This window comes from Phacochoerus africanus, chromosome 2 (genome assembly GCF_016906955.1).
Source record: "Phacochoerus africanus isolate WHEZ1 chromosome 2, ROS_Pafr_v1, whole genome shotgun sequence".
Taxonomy (NCBI): Eukaryota; Metazoa; Chordata; class Mammalia; order Artiodactyla; family Suidae; genus Phacochoerus; species Phacochoerus africanus.
In genome coordinates, this window is record NC_062545.1 from 118,234,842 (window position 1) to 118,259,646 (window position 24,805).

Consider the following 24,805-nt stretch of genomic DNA (forward strand, 5'->3'; position numbering starts at 1 on the left):
AAATAGAGCAGAAAGGAAAGGAGATGAGTCAAATCCTTGAGCCAGTGGAGAAAAGATAAGGGTATAGCCATAGTAATGTTTCAGGAAGGAGAGCTTTGCTTTTTGCCCAGATATTTCTCTTTTTTTGTCTTGCCTTTTGTCTTTTTAGGGCCACACCCGAGGCATATGGAAGTTCCCAGGCTAGGGGTCCACTCAGAGCTGTAGCCTCTGGCCTATACCACAGCCACACCCACACCAGATCTGAACCGCATCAGCTCAAGGCAGTGCCAGATCCTTAACCCACTGAGCGAGGCCAGGGATGGAACCTGCAACCTCATGGATCCTAGTTGGTTTCCACTGTGCCACGACAGGAACTCCTTTCTGCCCAAAGACTGAGTCGGTACTGTAGAAAGACAGGTTAATTTGGCTGGGACCACAATCACATTAACTTCAACTGACACTCTGGAGCTATGTATCAAAACATTCAGAGCCAGATTTATGTTAAATTAATTTGGGCTTTCTCTCCTGACGCTTCATCTTTATATATTGCTAAATCTTTAAGCAAGTTTAACCATAAATCCAACTGCCACTTATCATCCCGGGACCATTAAGAAATAAGCCTTGTTGAGGAGTGATTTTTATGCTCCTTGTGTTGAGTTTTGAAAGAATAGGAACCAACTCGTGCCCCCCCCCCCCCACCCTTCTCCACCCTCACTGGGTTTCGAGGAGGCCTGCACTGTACTTTGTGGCTGCTCTTCTTGACTCTGCTGGTTTCCCCCCCTAAACCACAGAGCCTAAGTCTGCTGAGTCTCGTGTAACCAAGCACTTCATACGTGGCAGTGCTTGACTCAAGAAGGGCTATAACAGGCCCTGGGAACTGGCTCCCTGTGGCATTTCACAGCATTAATCCTGGGTCCTCTGCTTTGTCCCTTATGAATCAGAGGGTCTTTGCAGAAGTATAGTTTTAGGATTTGTGCTACTTGTGCTGAGGTACATTGTTTATGCATTTAACTGAACTTAATGTATTGGTCCTAAACTTTTTTTTTCTTACTCTTTTAATTGTTAATTGTGCAGCTGCTCTCTGTTTTCTTTCTTTGATGATCGCTTATAATGCTCATCTTAACATTATTTGAGGGCTCTGGTGCCTGGGTCCTCTCTCTCTCTTTTTTAATGGCTGCACCTGTGGTATATGGAAGTTCCTGGGCCAGGAATTGAATCCGAGCCACAGCTATGACCTACACTGGATTCTTTAAGCTGATGTGCCAGGCTGGGGATCACACAGCCTCTGTGAAGACTTGAGCTGCTGCAGTCAGATTCTCAATCCACTGTGCTACAGCAGGAACTCCTGGGGTCCCCTCTTAAATTTATAATTGTAGATACAGTCAAATTTCTAACAAATTGGTAAACAAGAATGACCCCTGTTTTTCTGGGGCCTCTGGATTCACGAACCAAAATAATACTGAAATTATTTTGAAATTGGAGTCATTTCTTAAAGCCTAAGAAGAGTACAGGGCAAATACAGGTGGCCCACTGCTGGGCTCGTCCTCCAGGCTGGCGCTTTTACTTTTTCAAAACAGGATTCTTCATAGAGCATAAAGAGTAGATCCCAGGTGGACAAATATCAATAGGTTTTCCCCTTCCCATTGTATTATTTTTCCTATTATGTCCTGTAATTTTATTTTTTTACTAAAATAATTTCCAAAATTATCCTGGTTCTTCTTTTACTTTTTTTGTGTGGCTAGAAAGGAATCTTCTGCACCCATTGTACTTGATTTGCCTGCTTGATGGTTTGCCTTTTTCCTACTTCACATAACCTAGTGAGCCCAGCACTGGAGACAGTTGCTCTGGTTACATGGATAATTTCCAGGAGGGCGTCTGAAGAGCTGCCTTGTTGGCATCTATGCTGAGTGGGTAATAGCCAGGTACTGGGTGTGTTAAGGGACAAACTCTGTCCTCATCTTCTTAGGACAGAGAACGTGCTTCTGTCTGATCAACAACAACAAAAAAGACTAATTCTGGGTTTAAAATTAAGCACTGTAAGCAGCTCCTTTTTTTTTCTGCTTTTTTTATTTAATGGCTTTTATTTTTTCCATTATAACTGGTTTACAGTGTTCTGTCAATTTTCTTCCATACATCAAGGTGACCCAGTCACACATACAAGTATAGGTTCTTTTTTCTCACATTATCATGCTCCATCCTAAGTGACCAGACATAGTTCCCAGTGCTATACAGCAGGATCTCATTGCTTATCCACTCCAAAGGTAATAGTTTGCATCTATTACCCCCAAATTCCCAGTCCATCCCACTCCCTTCCCCTCCCCCTTGGCAACTGCAAGTCTGTCCTCCATGCCCATGATTTTCTTTTCTGTGGAAAGGTTCATTTGTAACATATATTAGATTCCAGATATAAGTGATATCATACGGTATTTGTCTTTCTCTTTCTGACTTACTTCACTTAGTATGAGAGTCTCTAGTTCCATCCATGTTGCTGCAAATGGCATTATTTTGTTCTTTTTTATGGCTGAGTAGTATTCCATTGTGTATATATACCACATCTTCTTAATTCATTCATCTGTCGATGGACATTTAGGTTGTTTCCATGTCTTGGCTATTGTGAATAGTGCTGCAGTGAACATACAGGTGCATATGTCTTTTTCAAGGAAAGTTTTGTCTGGATATATGCCCAAGAGTGGGACTGCTGGGTCATATGGTAGTTCTATATATAGTTTTCTAAAGTACCTCCATACTGTTTTCCATAGCGGTTGTACCAATTTATCCCACCAACAGTGCAGGAGGGTTCCCTTTTCTCCACACGCTCTCCAGCATTTGTTATTTGTGGACTTATAAATGATGGCCATTCTGACAGGTGTAAGGTGGTACCTCAGTAGTTTTGATTTGCGTTTCTCTAATAATCAGTGATGTTGAACATTTTTTCATGTGCTTGTTGGCCATCTGTATATCTTCTTCGGAGAAATGTCTGTTCAGATATTTTGCCCGTTTTTCAATTGGGTCATTGGCTTTTTTGCTGTTGAGTTGTATAAGTAGTTTGTATATTTTAGAGATTAAGCCCTTGTCAGCTGCATCATTTGAAACTATTTTCTCCCATTCTGTAAGTTGTCTTTTTGTGTGTGTGTGTTTTTTAAGGTTTCCTTTGCTATGCAAAAGCTTGTCAGTTTGATTAGAGTAAGAAGGGGAAAAAAAATAATCAATTTTAGGGCTAGAAATAAATGAATAACCATTCCAGAGAAGTGTTTATGATATGTTGGTTGATTGTCTGCACAGTGGAAACTCCACCTCTATTCATAACCTTCATCAAAATCAGCTTTCCAGAGTTCCTGCTGTGGTGCAATGGGATCAGTTATATCTCTGCAGTGCCAGGATGCAGGTTTGACCCCCAACCCAGCACAGTAGGTTAAGGATCCAGTGTTGCCGCAGTTGCACCGTAGATCACAACTGCAGCTCTGATCTGATGATCCCTGGTCTAGGAACTCCATGTGTTGTGGGGCAGCCAAAAAAAAAAAAAATCAACTTTCCATAAGAGTTGGCTTTATCCATGACTAGCTTACCTGAGAATGTGAGCTACTTTAGGCAAATTCTGTTCCAGTTTCATCCTTCCTTTTCCTCATCTAATGACTGGCATAATACCTCACACAGGCTTTCCTAAAGGTACTACTTTAATTGGGTAGAGACAGAATAAAGCAGTATGTTTGAAGAAATTCTTCAGAGAGCTAAATGAAGTTTATTTGTACCTATTCAGAAGGAGTGTTTGTAGTATGGAACTCAGGCTTCAGTTCACTGAGTTCAGCAATAGGAGGAAAGAAGAAAACAGATTCAAGTAAAGTAGCCACTGATCTGAACAGAAACTTTTTTTTTTTTTTTTTGTCTTTTTAGGGCTGTACCTGCAGCATATGGAAGTTCCCGGGCTAGGGGTAGAATTGGAGCTGCAGCTGCCTGTCTACAACACAGCCACAGCAATGCCACATCTGAACTGAATCTGCGACCTACACCACAGCTCACAGCAATGTCAGATCCTTAACTCACTGAGTGGGGCAAAGGATCCAACCCGAGGCCTCATAAATACTAGTAAGGCTTGTTACTGCTGAGCCACAACAGGAACTCCTGAACAGAAGCTTTTTGAATCTTAAAATTTCAGTGCTGAGTGTTAGAAATCACTTCAGTGATGAAATTCAAATGTTTGTTTTCTGATAATTATTTTATAAAAGTTTGAAAATATTTGTTTTAAAATTCATTATGAGATACACTTCTTGGTGTGACAAAGGCATGTGAATTTGTGTCCATTTAAAGGCCCTGTGCTTTGTCATAGAAATGGCCACAAGTTCTTGGTTCAGCTTTGTGTGACATTGGGCCTGCAACTTAACACTTTTGTACCGCAGTGTATAAAAGGAGAATAACATATCTTACAGTTTTGTGATACTCAAATCATATATTTAAAAAGTTTTTCTTTAAGATAGTCAAATGATATCAGTCTTCTGACCTTTCTATCTAGAAAATATAGAAATGTTCTAAATTTTATAAGTTTTTCTTCTTGTGGTTTTAATTTTGTCACAACAAATAGAAATAATTTTATGTTTGGGACATACATTTAATGCATTTTATATTAAATATTAGAACATATCAATTTCAAAAATATTTATGCAAACTCTTAAACTCCTTTGGGGAATTTGATAAACTTGACATCTCGTTTCGGCATTTTAAATGTTTGAATTCAGGAGTTCCCATCGTGGTGCAGCAGAAACGAATCCAACTAGGAACCATGAAGTTGTGGGTTCAATCACTGGCCTTGCTCAGTGGATTAAGGATCCGGCATTGCCATGAACTATGGTGTAGGTTGCAGACGTGGCTGGGATCCTGCATTGCTGTCGCTGTGGTGTAGGCCAGCAGCTGTAGCTCTGATTCACCCTCTAGCCTGGGAACCTCCATATGCTGAGGGTGTGGCCCTAAAAAAGAAAAAGTTTGAATTCAATCTAGAATATTTTTATTATTTTATCCTAAGTCATTTTTTCATATTTGGTATATCTATTAAGAATTATTAGAGTTCCTGTTGTGGCTTGGTGGTTAACAAATCTGACTAGGAACCATGAGGTTGCAGATTCGATCCCTGGCCTTGCTCAGTGGGTTAAGGATCTGGCGTTGCCGTGAGTTCTGGTGTAGGTCGCAGATGCAGCTCGGATCTGGTGTTGCCATGGCTCTGGCATAGGCTAGCGGCTGCAGCTCCGATTAGACCCCTAGCCTGGGAACCTCCATATGCTGTAGGAGCAGCCCTAGAAAAGGCAAAAAGCCAAAAAAAAAAAATTCTTATTTCCCCTTAGGAAATATTGGATTTGTTTATGTGTTTTATTATTATTTATAGAAGTATAAAATAGCAATGCATTGGCATTGGAAGTAGAACCACCATGTGATCCAGCAATCTCACTTCTGGGTGCATATCAAAAGGAAATGAAATCAGTATCTCAGAGAGTTATCTGCACTCATAGTTCATTGTAGTATTATTCACAATAGACAAGGTGTGAAAACAACCTAAATGCGTGGTGACAGGTGAATGGATAAAGAAAATGTGGTACATATATGTATACACACACACACACACACATATAGATATATATATATACACATACTCATATTACTCAGCTTTTAAAAAGAAGGAAATCCTGGAGTTCCCGTCGTGGCGCAGTGGTTGACGAATCCGACTAGGAACCGTGGGGTTGCGGGTTCGGTCCCTGCCCTTGCTCAGTGGGTTAACGATCTGGCGTTGCCGTGAGCTGTGGTGTAGGTTGCAGACGCGGCTCGGATCCCGCGTTGCTGTGGCTCTGGCGTAGGCCGGTGGCTACAGCTCCGATTCGACCCCTAGCCTGGGAACCTCCATATGCCGCGGGAGCGGCCCAAGAAATAGCAACAACAACAACAACAAAAAAAAGACAAAAAAAAAAGAGAAGGAAATCCTGCTATTTGCATGAGATAAATGAACCTAGAGGACTTTATGCTAAATGAAATAAGCCAGAAAGACAAATACTACATGATCTCACTTAAGCATGGAATCTAAAATGGTCAAGTTCATGGAAGCAGAAAGTAGAATAGTGGTTTCCTAGGGGCTGCAGAGTAGGGGAGATGGGGAGATGTTTGTCAAAGGATACAAAGTTTCAGTTATACAAGATGAATAAGTTCTGGAGACTTGATGTACTGGCATGGTGATTGTAGTTACTAATGCTGTATGTATACTTGAAATTTACTAAGAGTATAGATCATGAATGTTTTTACCACATACACACAGACACACACACACACACACAAATGGTAACTAGTGAAGTGAGGGATCTGTTAATTCACTTGATTGTGGTGATCATTTCACAGTGTAGACCCATATCAAACCAAGCCATATACCTTAAATATGTACAACTGTTATTATACAACTCTACCTCAATAAGATGGGGGGGGAAAGGAATACATTATTTCTGAATAGTACTTAGCTTTGCCCTAAGCAAGTATTACTCTAGTTAAATGTTATCATGAACACTTACATTTAAATGTATTTATATCATTAAACTTCTTGAATATCTTCTAAGTATATTATTTAAAATTTATAACCACTTATTTCCTCAAAGGCCTGAAAAACTTTTTTGTTTTATTATGCATGGGATGGACTTTAGTTTCCATATTGTGATAGTTAATGAACACCAGGAGAGGGCACTCCAACTCATCTTTCTTGGTGCATTTAGGTCTTAAAAGCAAATGTAGGTTTGAGGAAAGGGGGCACAAATAGAACAGCACATGGTTATAAACATTTTCAAAGATGTTAAAGAATGACAACTATTTCTTCTTGCCTTTTAGGAGAAAAACAATCTCAGTTTGATTTTCCTACTTTTAAGTTAACTACCCTCAAATAACTAAACAAAAAACTTCTGTGTAGTATAACCACTTATAAGGGATCCCTCAGGCAGCCCAAGACTTCTAAAATCAAGAATCTATGGTCGTTGAAGAAGAGGAGGAAGAGTAGTGGTGGTGGTAATGTTGTTTGAGGTGAGGTTAAGTAAAATAAAATTTATTAGTTGGTAGATAGTTCAAATAACAACAGCATAGCAAAGTGAATTGCTGAGTCATTGTGTGGAACAGAGAAAAATTGTATTTTACTCTTAGCTCTTACTGCGTTCAGAAGGTTTTTAAACCAAAATCTAGAAAAGTTTATAGAACCTTTGTTCCTATCTGAAGGGCTAGACCTCATTATTACCTGTTGGTTTCTTTTTAGACCCCAGAAGAAAATACCACGTGAGGCTGCTGGCTTACAACAACATCGAAGATGGCTATCAGGCAGATCAGACAGTCAGTACTCCCGGATGTGTGTGTAAGTAAGAGTTACAGTAGCTTGTTTCACTATCTCAGACACATACTCCCTTTTCTCCTCTTCATTTAGGTCTCATTACTACTTGGATACCTTGATGGGCTGATTGTTTTACAGCCTCCAGGATGCCTAACATAGTCTCTTGAACAAGTACATACTCAATAAATATTTAAGCAAGATGTATTTAATTATAAGAACGTATTTTGGTTTTGCATGCCAGAGATCATTAGAAATTTAACTGGGAAAACAACCCTGAATACCAATATATACTAAGTTTGCTTTTCTCCCCTTTAAACTTGAGACTAATTATTTCCAGTTACTGTTCAGTTTTATTGCTACTAAGAGCCATTTGGTATTATTGCTGCTAGAGAGGATATCAGACTGTTTTTAAGTCTACTGCTGGCTTTCTCAATATCTGGCTGGTAGCTCAACTTCTCTGTACTTCTCTTTTACATTCTAAGTACTGGTATGGTTTGTTTATTTTTTGGGGGGGGGGGTCTTTTTAGGGCCACACCCATGGTATATGTAAGTTCCAAGGCTAGGGGTCGAATCAGAGCTGCAGCTGCCAGCCTACACCACAGCCACAGCAATGCTTGATACAAGCCTCATCTGCAACCTGCATCGTCGCTGGAGGCAACATCAGATCCTTAATCCACTGAGCAAGGCTAGGGATTGAACCCACATCTTCGTGGATACTAGTTGGGTTCTTAACCTGCTGAGCCACAACGGGAACTTAGTATTTGTAATATTTGATTCCTCATCTAATTCAGGAAGAGTTGTTCAGATTTGAAAGATAAATGTCTAGACCACTGAGAACCTCTCGTGGAATAGAGACCTAAAGTCAACCTACAGGGTGGGGTATTACGATTTTACCATTTTACCACTTTCTACATTAAATGTTAGGCCATGCAGTAATTAACATTGTCTTTTTCAATAGCTGTTCGTGATCGCATGGTTCCTCCTCCACCACCACCCCACCATCTCTATGCGAAGGCTAACACTTCATCTTCCATCTTCCTGCACTGGAGGAGGCCTGCGTTCACCACTGCACAAATCATTAACTACACCATCCGCTGTAACCCTGTTGGCCTACAGAATGCTTCTTTGGTTCTCTACCTTCAAACGTATGTAGCTTCTATTAATGGTATTTTCTTTGCTCTCCTCCCCACTCATACTTCGTTCTTTACTGTCTTAGGCCAGCTTGAGCTTCAGCTATAAGCATTTGACTCAAGACTTATCTTACTTCTGAAATGTGGGGGATATTGCATCTTTACCATATACAGTTCTGAAAACTGCGTTTTTAAAAATTTAATTTCCGTAAATGATTTGTGTCTTTATTTCCCCAGCCTCATGGAACAAGATTAGGCAAGATGCTGTTATTTTCAAGTAGCTAAACTTGATATGTTAATATATTTAAAGAAAGAAACAAGATAATTTTAATGCTGGCCTTAAAAAATAATGCTAATCATTCTAGTTTCTAGATTTTAGTTAGAAAGATGCCAGTCATTACACTTTAAAAGAATGATTTGACTTTCAAATTTCACAGGAAATTCCTTTGTATTAGGACATTTCTACACTGTGAATTTCCTAGTTTACCTCTCAGAGAGGCAGTTTTTAGGCTTATTTTTATAATACCAAATGTAGCATTTTAATAGGCAAATTAGATTAGTCTTTTTTGTCTTTCTTCTTTTTTTTTGCTTTTCAGGGCCACACCTGCAGATTATGAAAGTTCCCAGGCTAGGGATCAAATTGGAGCTGGAGCTACTGTCCTGCACCACAGCCACAGCAATGCAGGATTCAAGGTGCATCTGCACCCTACACCACAGCTCATGGCAACGCCAGATCCTTAACCCACTGAGCGAGGCCAGGGATGGAACCCACAACGTCATGATTCCCAGTCAGATTCACTTCTGCTAGGCCACAGCAGGAACTCCAGATTAGTCTTTTCATCTAAAAAATTTCTTAAAGAACATGAGCAAGTAATAAGAACAATATGTTCTACCTATATTCATTAGAAATACTGATAAATTTCCAGAAACAATGTGCTACCAGCATTAACAACATCGCTACGCATTATTATAGGTCAGAAACTCACATGTTGGTTCAAGGTCTAGAACCAAACACCAAATATGAATTCGCTGTTCGATTGCATGTGGATCAGCTTTCCAGTCCCTGGAGCCCTGTTGTCTACCACTCTACACTTCCAGAAGGTAAAGCCTCTCTAGGTTTTATCTGTATGTTAAAATTGTGTGTGTGTGTGTCCTTTGAAGATGATACTACCCTGGTTCCCACCTACGAGGCAACAAGTATGTATTTGTTTTGTTTCTTAACTTTTGAAATTTCTTTTCCTTTATTATAATAAAATTTTTTTTTTCTCTACCTGTGTTCCACAAGTAAGTGGGTTTAAATTTAGTGTGTCTTTAGGGGATGCTGCATTTTCTAAAATCAGGTGTGCTGTGCAAGTGCAAACCCAAATAATTGAAAATGAAGTAAGTGGATAATGCAGTTAATGATGTTAGGGGTCCTCATTAGGACCCAGTGTGAGCTTGATGCTGTGCATAGTGCAGTAGACATGATTCCTGACTGAGCACCAGTTCTGTAGCTTACCTGTACCACTTGCTAAGACAGTTCATGTCTCTAAACCCACATTTCCTTTTTTTGAGAACAAAGGTGAAGGCCTGGATGATCTATAAGGACCATTGCAGCTCTGTTTAATGATACCGGGAGAAAGCAGAGGACATTTATTTCAGTGAGGACTGGGCTCTTTTGCTCTGGTTTTGGCAATATTCCATATGTGAGTGGTACCCAAAACCAGCTCCTCACACTTTTAACTCATATTGAACATGAGATCACCTAAAATCCCAAGACTTCAGTACCTTTCATAGATATAAGTTATTAGTCTAAAGTCTTGCCTGTAAACTAACCAATTCACAACTTTTTGGGGAATAATCGATTGAGTGTTTTGATCTCAAGTTTTTTCTTCATTGGTTCCCTGAATCAGGTTAAAAATACATTGTAGGAGTTCTTTGATGGCTCAATGGGTTAAGGATCTGGAGTTGTTACTGCTGTGGTGCAAGTTTGATCCCTGGCCTGGAACTTTTACATACTTCAGGCACAGCCAAAAAAAAAAAAAAAAAAAAGGAGTTCCCCTTATGGGTTAGCAGTAATGAACCCGGCTAATATCCATGAGGACGCAGGTTTGATCTCTGGCCCCGTTCTGTGGGTTAAGGATCTGGTGTTACTGTGAGCTGCAGTGTAGGTCACAGAGGCAGCTCATACCTAGTGTGGCTGTGGCTGTGGTGTAGGCTGGCAGCTGCAGTTCCAATTCAGACCCCTGGCCTGGGAACCTCCATATGCCACCGGTGCAGCCCTAAAATAATAATAATAATAATTCTATACATTTCAGTAATAAATGGAATTTAGATTGAATACCTAATAAGGTGAGTAATGGGCAGATGGTGGAATTATAAACCTTTCTAATTGTCATTGTGGCAAAACAATATGAAGAGGCTTAAAAATGCTAACAACCTTTGACTTAGTAATTCCTTGTCTAAGCATCTACCCTCTCCTTTATATTTTTTTCATGTTTTACATATCATAAAAGTGAAATTAGCTTTCAGGTAAGGAAAGATAAAATTATATTTTGCTATTATCACTAATCTGTAAAAGCTTCAATTTAGAGATGTTTTTATAGTGGTTTCTAGTTTGTCACGTTCTTTTCCTGTCAGTCTGTTAGCCAGGTATTTTGAGTATTTATATCCATTTTCTCCTAGTAATACAGTATTTTCTACATGTGTGCATAGCCCCAGCAGGCCCACCAGTTGGAGTAAAAGTGACATTGATAGAAGATGACACTGCTTTGGTTTCTTGGAAACCTCCTGATGGGCCAGAGACGGTTGTGACACGTTACACTATCTTGTATGCATCCAGGAAGGCCTGGATTGCAGGAGAGTGGCAGGTCCTACACCGAGAAGGTAAGTATAATCATAATTTACCAAAAAGGATGAGAAGTAAAATTATCAACATTAAAGAAACAAAGGGAGAAAGGGACATAAAGTTTATTTTGAATTTATATTTATGAAGTAGCAAATTATTAAGGATTTTGGATTTGTTCAAAGGATGTTGGGAAGCCATGGATGTACTTTAAGCATGGGCATGATTTGCATTTCAGAAAGATACCTCTGTATTATGAATAGAAGAGGTTTGGTGGAGGAGGAGTAGGGATAGGGTACCAGGAGACTCGGAAGTAATTGTTGTGGTCCAGGAAAGAGATGATAAGCCTGGACTCAGGTGGTGAGGATTGAGATAGAAAGGAGAGGGTGATTGAAGGACAGTAAAGAAGTAGGAGTTCCCATTGTGGCTCAGTGGAAAGGAACCCGACTACTATTCATGAGGATGAGGTTCAGTCCTGCGAGCTGTGATGTAGGTTGCAGATGAGGCTTGAATCTTGCTTTGCTGTAGCTGTGGAGTAGGCCAGCAGGTGCAGCTCTGATTCCACTCCTGGCCTGGGAACTTCCCTATGCCTCACCTGTGGCCCAGAAAAGAAGGAAGGAAGAAGTAAAATTAACAGGACTTGGTAGCTAAAGAAGGCAAAGAGAAGGGTAAGGAAGGGAGACTTGTTATAGATTTCTGGTGGTTGTGTGTCTTGTACTAAAGTAGCAAATGCTGGAAGAAGACCTGGTTTAATGTGTAAGACCTTTATACAACTACTAAAATGGTCCACATGCAAAGAGTTGACCCAATTGACTATTAGGGTCCACTTAAGTACAGAGAAAAACTGATTAGGACTTAATAATCCTGAATTTAAATTTTTTAATACCAATTTTATTTTGGTTGAGAAAAACTGAATTCTAGAACTCAGCATTCTTACTTCAGGCTTTTGTACTATGCCCTTTTAAAATTTTTGAATTTTTCATTTGGTTGGATAAGTACCATATACCAGTTTTTAGATGGGCCATCACATAAATATTATAATTTCATTATTTTGGTACTTTCTTAATTCAGACATACATGCTGGGAAAAGAAATTTTCAAAGCAATGAAAAGTGTAAGAAGGATTTTGAGAAGGAATGTTGTTGGCCATCACATATTCTAAACACTTCACTGCACCAGGCACTTCTACGTACCGTTTTACCTTTTGAGGGGAATGTTTACCCAATTAAGAGAATGCACTTTATAGACAGACCACTTACATGGATGTAATTACTATAGAACACTTTTTGTAACTGTAAAATAAACAAATCGTAACTATAGCGGGAGTTTTGATAGTTGTATATTCATAGTTTTCATTAAGCAGATGCCCAACTAAATATTGATTTCCTAGTCACTGAATAGCCTGGAAAGTAGTAAATACCTGACGGCAGTATAATTTGTATTTTATCCATTAACCTTTTGCTACCTAACAAATCACTCCAAAATTCAGCCATCCTATATTCTCACAATTCTGTGAGTTAGCAATTTGGACTGGGATCAGCTGGGCAGTTCTTCTCTTGGGCTCTCCTGAGGTCATTCATGAGGCTCTAATCATCTCAAGGTTTCAGCAAGCATGGACAGCTTAAAAACGTCAAGAGACTTCCCATACTGGGAAGAAAAAGAGGGAGGAAGCGCTACATAGAAAGTTCTGCAAGTCCCTGCCTGCATCACATTTGCTGACATCCCACTGGCAAAACAAATCACATAGGCAAGCCCAGAGTTAGTATGGGAGGGGACTGCCCACAGGTGTGGAGAGATGGAGGCAGAATTTTTGCAGGGCTTTTCATCTTACAGTCTACCACAATGTTCTTAAACCATATAATTCAGTGTTCATTAATTCCAAAATGATTTATTGATCCATTTGACCAAATGACTAACCTGATGTAATGATATTATTTATGCTACTTAAAAAGAAATTTGATTGCATGAGCACATACTTCCTTTAGCTCTTTGTTTGTACCTGCCCGAAAAGAAACAGTATTTTGTTTTGGTTCCTTTTAATGCATTTATTTGTCTGTTTCATGCAAGGTTTAGAAAACAGCATTTTGCCTCATTGATGGCCAAATAGTGAAATGGACTATAATTGCAAGTTTTTACTTCTTTATAAGCCTTTCTAACTGTATAATAGTGCATGGGGGAAAAAAATCTATTTTTGCCATTAGGCTGCTTATGTAGTTTTAAGAACCATTATCAGTGAAAAGCTTTTGTCTTTTGTTAAATGTATGGAACCTTTATCGTAGCTAATGCTTGTGATTCAGAGAAAACAAAATAAGCAATATAGGTAAAAAGTAATTGAGTTTATTTTTTCAGAGAAAAATATAGAGTTTGAGTTACATACTTCTAAACAAAAAGAATACAACTTGGCATTTAAAGAAAAAAGTAAAGTGGTCTGTAGTATCTAATTATGACAACCTTTGGAAAAGGTAATGGTATAGAAAATTTGGGGGGGAAAGAGGAAGAGTAGCAATCTCTGACATATAATTATTAATCTTCTATACATACTATGTTTATACACATTTATAGGTATAATTAATTCACATATTTATTGCCTGTTGGAACAAGAATTTTTTCATTAGTCAAAACATTTTAAAAATGTTCTGGGTGACCATATATTTGTGCCTAAAATGGAACATGGTAAAATGGCTTAGCAGAAATGTGATATGAAATTGTGTGTAATTTAAAGTGTATCAGAAAATTACAGCTTTTATCTTCCCGATACACTGCAAATCAGCTCAGAGTACTCAATTATTTTAAAATCTCCAAGGCACTGTAGGAAGTCATGCTCTACTGTAGCAATTTCTGGACTCTGTTCCTCACGGTTTTAATTTCCCAGGATCATAAAAGTGCCCTGCCTTAAAAAAAAAAAAAAGTTCCAGAACCAAACAGTTTGAGAACATCATATACCACTTCCTCCTATTAGAAATTGACATTGGAAATTAAAGTCCTTCAGTAAAGGACTCCATTTAATGTAACATTTGCCAAAGAAATTGGACTACTAATAGTAAGAATATATTGATTTATTAAATGACCTTTTATTGAGTGATTACTGAATGCCAGGCTCTCTTCTAGGCATTGGGTGTAACACACTGAACAAACAGTATCCTTTTCTCATTGGTGCTTACATCTCAGGTAGCAGACAAAAAACAAATATATAAATATTCCAGTAGTATCATAGTGCTATGAAGAAAGCCACAGAAGGGGAAAGAATAAAGTGATGGAGGTAGTGAGGTAAGTCCTTTTGGAAGAATTGACACCTGAGCAGAGCCATATGATATCTGGGGGAAGTACAAGGGCCCTGAGACAGAAGTGTACTTGGCATTTTAGAGGAACATTGAGATGGCCAGCAAGACTAGAGTGAAGGAAAGAGTAAGAAGTGGGAAATGAAGTGGGGAGATAGCCAGGGGAAGGAAGATCTTGTGGACCAGACTTTGTGGACCACAGACTTTATTCTAAGACTGATGGAAGACATTGAGGACTTTTAATTAAAAGGATTACTCTGGTAGCCTCCTAAAAGGCTTACCTGAAAAGTTGACCACAAGAAGGTTAGAGTAGAACTTAGGAGATGGTTTGATACACAAAGTCCATGTGAGAGTTAATGGGAGTTTGGACAGATAAGATAATTAGAAGCTCTTAGAACGTAATTTGAAAGAATAGTCTACTTGATTTGCCACAGATTGATATGGGATGTAAGAAAAGAAAAGTAAAATTGGTGGGGAAAAGAAAAATTTGGTTTTGAACATGTTTAATTTGAGATGTCCGGGTAGAGAGGTTGAGGAAGCACTGGGAGGGTTTATTTTATGGAGTAGTGTGGACTAGTGGAATAACAGAAGTCATCAGTGTGGATGGAGATGATATTTAAAACTGAAACTAGAAAAAAAATCGCTTAGCATGGACAGAAAAGAGAAAGGAGTAAGACTACACTCACGGGCATTTCTCCAGCTGTTACCATCCAGGGCTCTTGGCCTTCTTAATCCATAGAAATTGATAAGCACCAGACAGGAAAATTCAGGCAAGGCTCTAATTGGGGCCCTTGCTGCAGCAGGGGAGTGAAAACAAACAACAGATTGCCCTGCTAGCTTGTCCCCTGAGGTCACAGTGGGGGCTGGTCCTTATATGGAGCAACTGTAGGAATGGGTCCAGGGGTTGGGCAAGAGGGGTGGCTTAGGTGGTCTTTCCACCCCTTTGGTGGTGGTGTGTGCAGGACATAGACTCTACTTTTGCTTCTGTCACCCTGGTTTTTGCTCTGCACTCTTCAGAAGTGGCAATTGACTTTTTAGGTTTTTTGTATCCTCTTGCCCATAATTTGCTCCAACTGCCCCATATAATTTTTAGTCCCTTAGAGTTTCGTTTGTATGTTGTTGCTCAAAGAAGTGTTTGTACAGGTGCAAGCATTGCAGCCACTGCAACAAATAGTCCCAGGTCCCCTCCTGTTGCACAACCTTGAATCTCACCCTTTGCTTTTATATTTTAACTGAACATTCCTTTGGTAACACACATCTCATATTTTAATATAAATTCAGTTGATATTTACTGAGAATTATTTGTATAAAGTATTACGCTAGCCACCTTCAGCAGTTAAAATGTGAAAAATTGTTCTGTTTTCCAGAAAGGGAAGAAGGGGAGATCAGGAGTAAGGAAGAAGACTTACTTTCATTGAGCATATATATGTGTGTGTCAGGCACTTGCCCATGATAGTTTATTTAATCCTTGTAATAATTATATTGTTACTGACCAGGGTTCTTGGACTCTTTAATCAATAGAAATTGATAAGAGGCCAGCCAAATTCAGGCAAGCCTTTATTAAGACTCAGCACAAGGGAGTGAAAACAAGTAACAGGCTCCCTTGCTCACTCCCTAAGAGGGGCAAGCTGCTCTCTTAAATAGGGTCAGAGTAGGGATGGGTCCTGGCATGGGGATGAAGGGCTGGCTTAGGCGATCCGCCTTCCCTCAGGGGTGCTGGGTGCAGGGCGCATGCATAGTGCCTTGCTTTTCCTCCCAAGCCTCCAAAGTGGCAGTTGAGTTTTTGGGGTTTTTTTTATCTTTTAGTTCATAATTTGCCCCAGACTGTGTATGCACACAGTTATTTTTAGTCCCTTATAGTTTTTTTTTTTTTTTTGTATTTTGTTGCTCAAGGAGGTGAGACTTCTGTCAAGGTACAAGCACTGCAGCAGAGTGTCCCAGGTTCCAGCCTGTTTCAATAAGAGTTGGGAATTATTGCCCTCATAAGGAAAGTAAAGTTCTGTGACATGCCCCAAGTTGCAAATTACTTAGTTGGTAACATGCCAGGATTTGATCAGCATTGATCCAAGGCTGAGCTTATTACACTGTCTGGTCTGTGAAACTTCTAGTCTGCTAAAGATTCAGACACATGTAAAAGGCTAGAGACCAAAATAATCATACCAGCAGGAATTGAGACAGTTTGCTGAGAGAATATGGGGACAGTCAGATGGCTTTAATATTTGGAAGCTCCTTTAACTGTGCTCAGAGAAGAACCGGAATGTTACAGTTTCCTTTTTTGTCTGAAGGAAGACTCTGGGAGACAAGGGAGCAGGCATACCCACATACTCATCAGCTCATCAGCTTGTAATATTTAAATTAAGTGAAAGAATTTTAATTTCAGGTAGTGATTGATTTTGCCAAGTGCTTTCTAAAATGAAATGTACTCTGTGATAAAATGGAAACTCTGTTTATTTATATGTCTATTTGTGAAGAAATTGAAATAGCCTTCCTTCTAGCTAATTGTAACATGTTGCAATACATTGTTGCTTTTGTAACAGTGGAAAGACTCTTTCTGATTCTAAATAGGGGTCAGTTGTTTATTTAACAGTTGTGTACTCAAGTAGCTCACACCCTCTCCAGGCCAAGTTGAAACCAGAGCTCAAGAAAACAAACTGGGTTCAGCTGCTTGTGCTGCCACTGGGTTGGGCTACCTCCCACCATGTGACCTGCAGAGGTGGCCTCTGAATCATGACCTCAGCTCTAAGATCAAACTTGCATGATGAAATACACTGTAGCAAGTGCACTAGAGTAGCCAGCTCTGACCTGGAGGTGACTGCTGAAATCTCTTGTAAGCTTCTGAAGCTATTCTAAGGCTGCCCTACCTCTGGAAAAAATGAGAAGCACCTTAGGGAAACTAAGTTTTCCTGTGAAAATCCATCCACAAACGCAGTGCAGGAACTATTTCCTGACAGAATTTCTATTACACTTTCTTTCTTAATATTGGGACTAATTCCTAGGGTGGGAATCCCTTTTGTAGGAAAAATACTTTGGTGCTGTGGTAGAACAAGAGTGGAAAGACACCTCCACCCCACCCCCGACAAGAAATAGCAGTGCCCAAGTAAAGCTCCTTCATAGCAGTAATGCCATCAGAGAAGGGACCTTTCAGTACAAAATATATGTAAGTGTAAATGATTATTTTTGGAGAGAAGTAGATGCTAGTTGGGCTGCTGTGATAATTTTGATGTTAATCTGAGGTCTAGAGCTTCAGCACTTAGGTTTCTACATACTTTTAGTATTTTCTTGCCTATTAACATTCAAGAAATCTTAAATAATGATTAGGAGAATAAAAAATATATTAATACTTGCAAAAATAATTGTGCTGTTTCTAATTTAAGAAATAAGAACAAAATCATCTATCAGAACAATTACCATAAATGGTTTAAACATTTCTGAGAGGAAAAAAAAGACTCTACATTAGATTTTTAAAGTCTAATTGTAATTGTTGAATCTGAAATCATTGTGTTATTTTCTCTGTACTTATATTTGAAATATCCCATAAGAAAGTGTTTTTAATGCTTTGTTTCCATACCTACATAAAGAGTAAAACATTGTATATATATGCTTATATCTTTAGTAAAAAAATATGTATATGCTTACTTATAAAAATCCAAAAAAATACATGCTTCTTTTATAAGCTCATTATAAAATTACAGAGAAGGTTTATGTAGGGCAGGGTGCACGGCACAATGTTAAATGAAAACCCTAGGATATAAAAATGCATGTAGTAAATATGTATTCACACGTGTACGGTACACACACACACACGCACTTGAAATACACCAAAATGTTAACATTAGGAGGTTGTCAGTTTTATTTATATTAATCTTTTTTTACAGATGTTCTACTTTTATAATCACAAAGATATTTTATCCACGATTGTGTGATTGTTAGAATGACCAAAAGATGAAGTTTATTTAATTTTAATTGATATATTTATAGGGGCGATAACCATGGCTTTACTAGAAAACCTGGTGGCAGGAAATATATACATTGTGAAGATATCTGCATCCAATGAGGTGGGAGAAGGACCCTTTTCAAATTCTGTGGAGCTGGCAGTACTTCCAAAGGAAAGCCCTGAATCAAATCAGAGGCCCAAGCGTTTAGATTCTGCTGATGCCAAAGGTCTGTATCCTGCCACAACCACTGTTTTCCTTAGGGAAAGAAAGAACACATATTTTTTTTCCAGCTTCCCTCTGCTCTGTTTCCACTTCTACCGTGTCATATCCCTAAACCTGTACTTGGCTCCTTGAATGGTTACTGGGGAGGCTCTGATGCTGTGAGGGTGGATGGCTCTAGCTGCAGTCCTAGAAGTAGACACACTAACCTCAGAATTTACTGCAGTTTTCAGCTACTGTCTGCCCAGCTACTCTTTCTAACTGGGGAGCCACCAGGATGCAAAAGTCACACCACCTGGAAACTGATGGGAGTAAGCATCCTAGGAGGTTTTGTGGAAATAAACAGAAGTGGCGGTTGTGGTGATCAGGCTAAGAGCATGGTTTTCATTAAGAGTTTTCAGCATACACACACACAGCCTTTCCAGAGAGAAAGTTGTTTCTCTCCAGAAACAATTGGAAAAAATATCTTTAAAGAGCCACTCTCATCCCCACTCAGGGCTTTGTCTTTCTGTTCTGAATGAAGCGGCAGGGGGAGGTGGCTGTGACACAGGACTAGACACCTCCTTTGCCTCCTCTGTGGGGGAGTAAGTCTCTGTGGTCATGGGGGTGAGGTGAGGACTGTGTGTGTTATTGGAGGGAGTGAGGGACACTGGGAAGGAAAGAGAGAAACAGAAAGGTAGGGCAGTCAGATTTAAGCACAGGAAAGAGGTAGCCAGAGTAGCTGCCATATCATCAGGGGAAGCTGGAGCAAGGCTTATATTTGCTTCTCAAGTACCTTCTTTGGAGTTCCCCAGTGGCTCAGTGAGTTAAGATCTTGTGTTGTCATTGCTATGGCTGGCTTTGACCCCTGGCCCTGGAATTTCTGCATGCCCCAGGCATGGCCAGAACACCGAACTGATTAAATACCTTGCTAGTCAAAGTATCTAGGGACCAGCATCCTCAATATCACCCAGGAGCTTACCTGATGTGCAGAATTGCCGTGGGTCCTACCCCAGACCTTGTGAATCAGAATTTGACTTTAACATATATCCTAATGACTCTTATGCACATTAAAGTTGGAGCAACACTGCTATGTAAATGAAAATACATAAATGGAAAACTAATCTTCAGGGTACATTTCTGCTTCTAAGATAATATGACATGAAAACTGTCCTTTGGCCCATCAGTGAAAATCTGTGCCTTGTGCCTTTTATAAATTATGAACTGATGTCATGTTTGATATAGTATAATATGTAGAACTCATATTTAGAATCTTCAATATGAGAAGATAAACCAACTTTAAGGTCACTGATAAAAAAAGTAATACGCATTTTTTCCTGCTTAGACACAGATGCTGTCAACAGTTTTCCTATGAAAGGAAAAAATTATTGAAAGTCTAATATCTGAGAATTGTGATAAATGGAATCATTCATTTTTCTGATTGATCTTGAGTACCTGTGTTTCCCCTTCTAGTTTATTCAGGTTATTACCATCTGGACCAAAAATCAATGACTGGCATTGCTGTAGGTGTTGGCATAGCGTTGACCTGCATCCTCATCTGTGTCCTCATCTTGATATACCGAAGTAAAGCCAGGTGTGTTTCCTTTGCTAGAGATGTTGTGGTGGTTTAAAAACATTTAAATTACAGTAACCGCAGAAGCAAATTGAAATCAAGTGCTTCTTAGAGTAACTGGGATTTTTCCACTTTAAAATGATTGTATTATTGAATTCCTACAGCTATAGAGATGTGCTCACTTCACAAGATTATTCTCTTGCCATTTGAAAAAAAATTACTGTGCCCAACAAAGTGCTCTATAAAGTAAGGACATAATTTCCTCTCTTCTTTGGTATTTGGAGAAACACGAAGTATATCCCTCCATTTTTTTTTAATGATGCAATCTAATGTGCCTGCTGATTGAGGGGATTCCTTCCTGTCTGGAATATTTTCATATTGAAGTGCCTGGAATGCCTGAGTCACTTAGATCTCTGCCCTCACCACTATAGGATGTATGGTTGGGACTCTTTAGACATGGATTAAAACAAGTATAATAACTAAGAATTTGTTCTCTATAAACTCTTGTCAGGCAGTTTCACATGTGGTTTTGACTTCAAATAAATTCTTAACTTTCTTTGAACTTGTATGTTTCTAACCTTTTATATTTTGGCTTTTGCTTTCATTTACTTTCTTAAATTTATTAAATAAAAAAAGTCAAATACACATCATTTTTAGGTAATCTCCATCACTAGATTCACTCCATTTGTTTTTTTCAGAGTTTATTCTATATGTTTTTGGTACTTGGGCATAGAAACACTCAGAAAACGTGTTAATTAAAGAGTTAGTTCTAACCTTTTTTTTTTTTTTGCCTTTTCTAGAGCTGCTCCCGCGGCGTATGGAGGTTCCCAGGCTAGGGGTCTAATTGGAGCTGTAGCTGCCGGCCTACAATAGAGCCACAGCAACACAGGATCTGAGCCGTGTCTGCAACCTACACATCTCATGGCAACGCCAGATCCTTAACCCACTGAGCAAGGCCAGGGATTGAACCCACCACCTCATGGTCCTAGTCAGATTGGTTAACCACTGTGCCACAACGGGAACTCTGGTTCTAACATTCTTTTGTATATGGAACTGGCTCTCTTTTACTGTCCACAATTCACACTTTAAGAATTTTTAGGAGTTCCTGTTGTGGCTTGTGGTTAATGATCCTGACTGGCATCCACGAGGACGCAGTTTCTGTCCCTGGCCTCCTTCAGTGGGTTAAGGATCCAGTGTTGCTGTGAGCTGTGGTGTAACTTGCAGATGTGGCTTTGATCTGGTGTTTCTGTGGCTGTGGTGTAGGCCACCAGCTACAGCTCTGATAGGACCCCTAGCCTGGGAACCTCCATATGCCGAGGGTGCGGCCCTGGAATGACAGAAAGACCCCCCAAAAAAGTTTAAAAAAATAGAATTTTTGGATAAAATACTTATGTACATTGTTTTAGTGATGCCCAAATCTTGCAGAAGTGCTACTGAAAATCTCTCATCACTAATTGTAATGTTGGTGCGACAATTCGCAGACCTAAAGGACAACATGTAAATTTTTAAAATTATAGTTTCTATGTATATTATAAATAATCAACAATAATAAATAATGGTACTTTGTAAATATTAAGATTTTTACTAGGTGTTTGCAAAATAGATTTGGGGGCAAAAAGAAACAATCTTTCTCAAATCATAAAAGTTTGCAGCAGTGAGTTGGAGTTAAAAATCTAATATTCACTTTCTAAAGATATTTGAGAAGCAAGCCCTAAGGAGCTCCATTGTTGGCAAAGTTGTAAACTTCACAGATTTCACCAAGTTTTGTACATTTGCCTCTATCTGGTTATAGATTTAGAATATTTCCTTTTCTTGTAACATTTCAGGAAATCATCTGCCTCCAAGACGGCACAGAATGGATCACAACAGTTACCTCGTACCAGTGCCTCCCTGGCCAGTGGGCATGAGGTAGGAAAGAACCTGGAAAGAGCTGTAGAAAATGAAGAGTCCTTAATGCCAATGATCATGCCAAACAGCTTCATTGATGCCAAGGTACTGTGGGCTGAGGGACTGTCGTGCTCTGTAATCCTTCCCACGTTTGTCTTCTTTTTATGCGCAAAATCTTCCTACCAAAAAAATTACATGTCAAATGTATTATGTCCACACTCCACATGATGAAATGTGAAGCCATTTCACCCAGATCCTTCCTTGCATAAAATTCTTGGGGAAAAGAAGAGATAGATAAAAGAATAAAAGATGAAAAAGATAAAAAGAAAAAAATAAGTAATATAGGTTTAATTAGTTTGGATTATATGGAGCTGAGATGTCTTATGAATAAGGACACTAGGGCCATTGGTCCATATTTACTGTAATTTGGATTGTTCTGTATATACTGGATGGATGATTTTTTTTATTAATACACTCTAAACTTAGTTGATTTGGGAACTGAATGGGGAGCATCAGAACATTCTAGGTATGAATGACATTTTTAGAAATATGAAATATCTAAATAGATATCTCAAGACCCTTCCCTTTATGGCCTTAGGAAGTTGGATATAGTAAAGAAATGTCATTGGAGGATGTTACTTGATGTGCTTTCCACTATAGGTAATAATAATACAGTGATAAGCAATAAGAATACCAGCTGAGGAGTTCCCATAGTGGCACAGCAGAAACAAATCTTACTAGGAACCATGAGGTTGCGGTTCCATCCCTGGCCTCACTCAGTGGGTTAAGGATCCTGTGTTGCTGTGAGCTGTGGTGTAGGTCGCAGATGCAGCTCAGATCTGGCATTGCTGTGGCTGTGGTGTAGGCCAGCAGCTGTGGTTCTGATTCGACCCCTAGTCTGGGAACCTCCATGTGCCACAGGGTGCAGCCCTAAAAAGACAAAAAAAGACAAAAAAAAATACCTGCTGAAAATTATTTTTAGTCACATTGCAACATTAGATATTGTGCATTATCATAATAGCTCTCATAATCATTGTGTTATAAATCAGGTATCTGCAAACTATAATCCAGCCCAAGTCAGCCTGCATTTTGTTAGGGAATGCTATCTCTGACCTAAGTGTGTTTTTCACTTTTTTTTTTTTTTAACTGTACCCATGGCATGCGTTAGTTCCGGGCCAGGGATTAAGCCCTTGCCAAAGCGTTATCAATGCCAGATTCTTGACCCACTAAGCCACCAAGGAACTCCTGTGTTTTATGTTTTTAAAAGAGAGCTTGGAGGGGGAAAAGAAGAGGAAATAGGACAGGCCTTGTGTGGTCTGCAAAGCCTAAGACATTTACCATCTGCCCCTTGACAGAAAAATTGCCAGATCCTGCTAAATTCTTCTTCCTCAACTATTCCCCCAAATTTAGAATATCAAAAATGTAACAAAATGTCAGGCAACTTGAATATTAAATGTTACACAATTTTATTTAACAGATTCAATTTACTTATATCTAGCACAGTACTGTATGTATATTATGGGTAAATAATAATGAATTGATTTTTGCGACCCCTGTTGTCTTTTTTGTTTGTAGCTTAATTTAGCTTTTATTTTCTGGTACAAATGTAGGCCATTCTATTTCAAATTAATCTGGAACATTAGAACCTAAAACTTTTAAATATGCACCAAAAAAAGTAGTAAAATACACTGTCATTCTGTTTTTCCAAACTTGGAACTAGACATGAGAAAGGATTGAGGGGAAGTGAAGTGGGGAGGAAAAGAAGAAGAATCTAAAGTGAGGAGGCAGAACAGAGAAGGGAACCAGGGTAAAGCAGAGAAGCCACATTGGGGGATAGGTCCCTGAATTCCCTGAGGTTACCCTTAGAGGTAATCCCCCATCGCTTGCCATTATGTTGAGCACATGCCAATCCATTTTTCTCTTCATAAATCCTTTTTAAATTTTTTTGACCATGTGGAAAAGTTGAAAAAATATAGTGAATAATGCACAAATAATTATATCATTCCATACCTCTCTCTCTCTCTGTCATTTGAAAATAAGTTTTGGAATCATTACACTTCATCCCAAATACTTCAGCCTATCTCTTTCTTCTTCTTCTTTTTTTTTTTGTCTTTTAGGGTCGCACCTGGGGCAGATGGAGGTTCCTAGGCTAGGGGTCGAATTAGAGGTATAGCTGCCACCCTACACCACAGCCACAGCAACTCGGGGCCGGAGCCATGTCTGCAACCTACACCACAGCTTACGGCAATGGCAGATCCCCAACCCACTGAGCAAGGCCAGGAATCAAACCTGCATCCTATGGATACTAGTCAGATTCTTTTCCACTGATGGCAACTCCCCCCCCCTTTTTTTTTTCTTTTTAATTTTATTGCCACACCCATGGCTTATAGAAGGTCCTGGGCCAGCGATTGAATCTCAGCCACAGCTGCAACCTATGAATAACTGCTGGGTCTTTTAAACCACTGCCCCTGCCAGAACTGGACCTAAACCTCTACAGTCAGATTCTTCACCCAGAGGCGCCACAGTGGGACCTACTCTGTAGCTCTCTTCTGTTATACCTTTTTGATCACTAACAAATACCTTGTGTAAAAGAAGAAATAATATCTGTGATCATTTTTTTCTTTTAATGTTTAAAAATTTGTGTACTAATTATAAAAAATAAATGTACA

The 24,805-nt window shown here is 39.2% G+C and overlaps 1 protein-coding gene across 1 annotated transcript in view; it reads left to right on the top strand.

Moving 5' to 3' along the window:
- The window catches only part of PRTG (protogenin), a 137,619-nt gene that overhangs the window by 111,577 nt on the left and 1,237 nt on the right, over positions 1–24,805 (top strand). Inside the window, 7 exon segments of the mRNA XM_047769440.1 lie at positions 7,241–7,336; positions 8,271–8,457; positions 9,416–9,543; positions 11,137–11,307; positions 18,522–18,704; positions 20,150–20,270; positions 22,076–22,241. Coding sequence (XP_047625396.1) covers positions 7,241–7,336; positions 8,271–8,457; positions 9,416–9,543; positions 11,137–11,307; positions 18,522–18,704; positions 20,150–20,270; positions 22,076–22,241 — 1,052 coding nt within the window.